Below are 1,303 nucleotides of genomic sequence, written 5' to 3'. Positions count from 1 at the left end.
GGGGGGGGGGGGGGTCTGATGAGCACTATTACTCCTTGGCAAAAACCAAAGCCTGTTGAGCAAGGGTTCTTGTGCCAAAGACACAAAACGAAGCTAAAAGGGGCTGGGGCCCTGCAACTCCTGGTGGAAATTTTGGTTTTTTTCAAGCATGATAATACCTTGAAATAGTTCATATAGCAGGGAGACAAGTTTGAAGTCATCATCACTAATTGATAAAACTTATTCAACATAACCATGCACAGGCACATTCATTGTGTTACAGATCTTTTCTAGTTTATTTATTTTGTGTTTCCTTTGCAGGCAGCCAAAATATGTAACAACATGTTGTTGGCAGTATCAATGATAGGGACATCAGAGGCCATGAATCTAGGCACCAGGTATGTACAGCTATAAACATCCTCGAAACGCCAGGAGTTCCGCTTACTTATGTTCTGTGAACACTTAGAGTTTGTCATGAAAAAAAATAAGGCTATGTATGTGTGGATAATAAAGTAGACTAGTTTGATCCTGTGGTGTACATCAGTAAAATCATGCGGCAGTGTAACGGTATCATTGACTGAATTTAATGTCTGGATGCCTCTCCTCAGTAATCTTTGAAGGACAAGTATCAACCTAGCGATTGAAACCAATCAAACAGCTACCCGAGTTTGTTGTAACATGTTTCAGGAGTGTAGAGAATATAAGTGAGCGTAACCCCTGGAATTTTGAGGATGAAATCTGAACAGACATAGGGCATTCAATTACATGGTGCGGATAAGATATCTGTAAAAAATGATCGATTTCTCCCCGGTATTTTCTATGCACCTTGTACAAAAATTTCAAGAAATCATAGCTTGAGGCTCATATGTTGATCTTTTAAGTACCAGTATCAACGATATCTTGTGGCACTAACAAGAAATTGACATAGTAGTGTGCCCATGCCAACAGCAAGTATTTTCATTTTCTCATAAAATCGTCTGAAAATGGTATATTTTCTCTGCATCATTTTTAGGTCACCTGAGCTTTGCTCAAGTGACCTATTCCAATCACTTTCCGTCCGTCGTCGTCCGTCGTGCGTAAACTTTTTACATTATCAACTTCTTCTCAAGAACCAGTGGATGGAATTTTTTCAAACTTGGTCAGAATCATCCTTGGTAGATGAGGCTACCAAATTGTAAAATTGGGATTCCTACCCCAACCCTAGGGGCCAGGGCGGGGCCCAAAAGGGAAAATTAACCAATATTTCAAAAATCTTCTTCTCCAGACTCAGAGGTATTACAGTCATTTTCTCTGCATGGATGGAAAGATCATCAGGGGCTTTATT

The 1,303-nt window shown here is 40.0% G+C and overlaps 1 protein-coding gene across 1 annotated transcript in view; it reads left to right on the top strand.

Annotated features, from left to right (window-relative positions):
* Window positions 1-317, top strand: part of LOC110445084 (probable 3-hydroxyisobutyrate dehydrogenase, mitochondrial) — a 5,763-nt gene extending 5,446 nt beyond the window's left edge. Inside the window, exon 6 of the mRNA XM_021489472.1 lies at window positions 301-317. Within this exon, the coding sequence (XP_021345147.1) occupies window positions 301-317 (17 nt within the window). The remainder of the gene's footprint in view (window positions 1-300) is intronic.
* The last annotated feature ends 986 nt before the right edge of the window (window positions 318-1,303 follow it).

Source organism: Mizuhopecten yessoensis, unplaced genomic scaffold (assembly GCF_002113885.1).
Source record: "Mizuhopecten yessoensis strain PY_sf001 unplaced genomic scaffold, ASM211388v2 scaffold2711.2, whole genome shotgun sequence".
In the NCBI taxonomy this organism is placed as follows: domain Eukaryota; kingdom Metazoa; phylum Mollusca; class Bivalvia; order Pectinida; family Pectinidae; genus Mizuhopecten; species Mizuhopecten yessoensis.
Note: the sequence above shows the minus strand (reverse complement) of the source record. Positions and strands in the feature narration are given on the sequence as shown.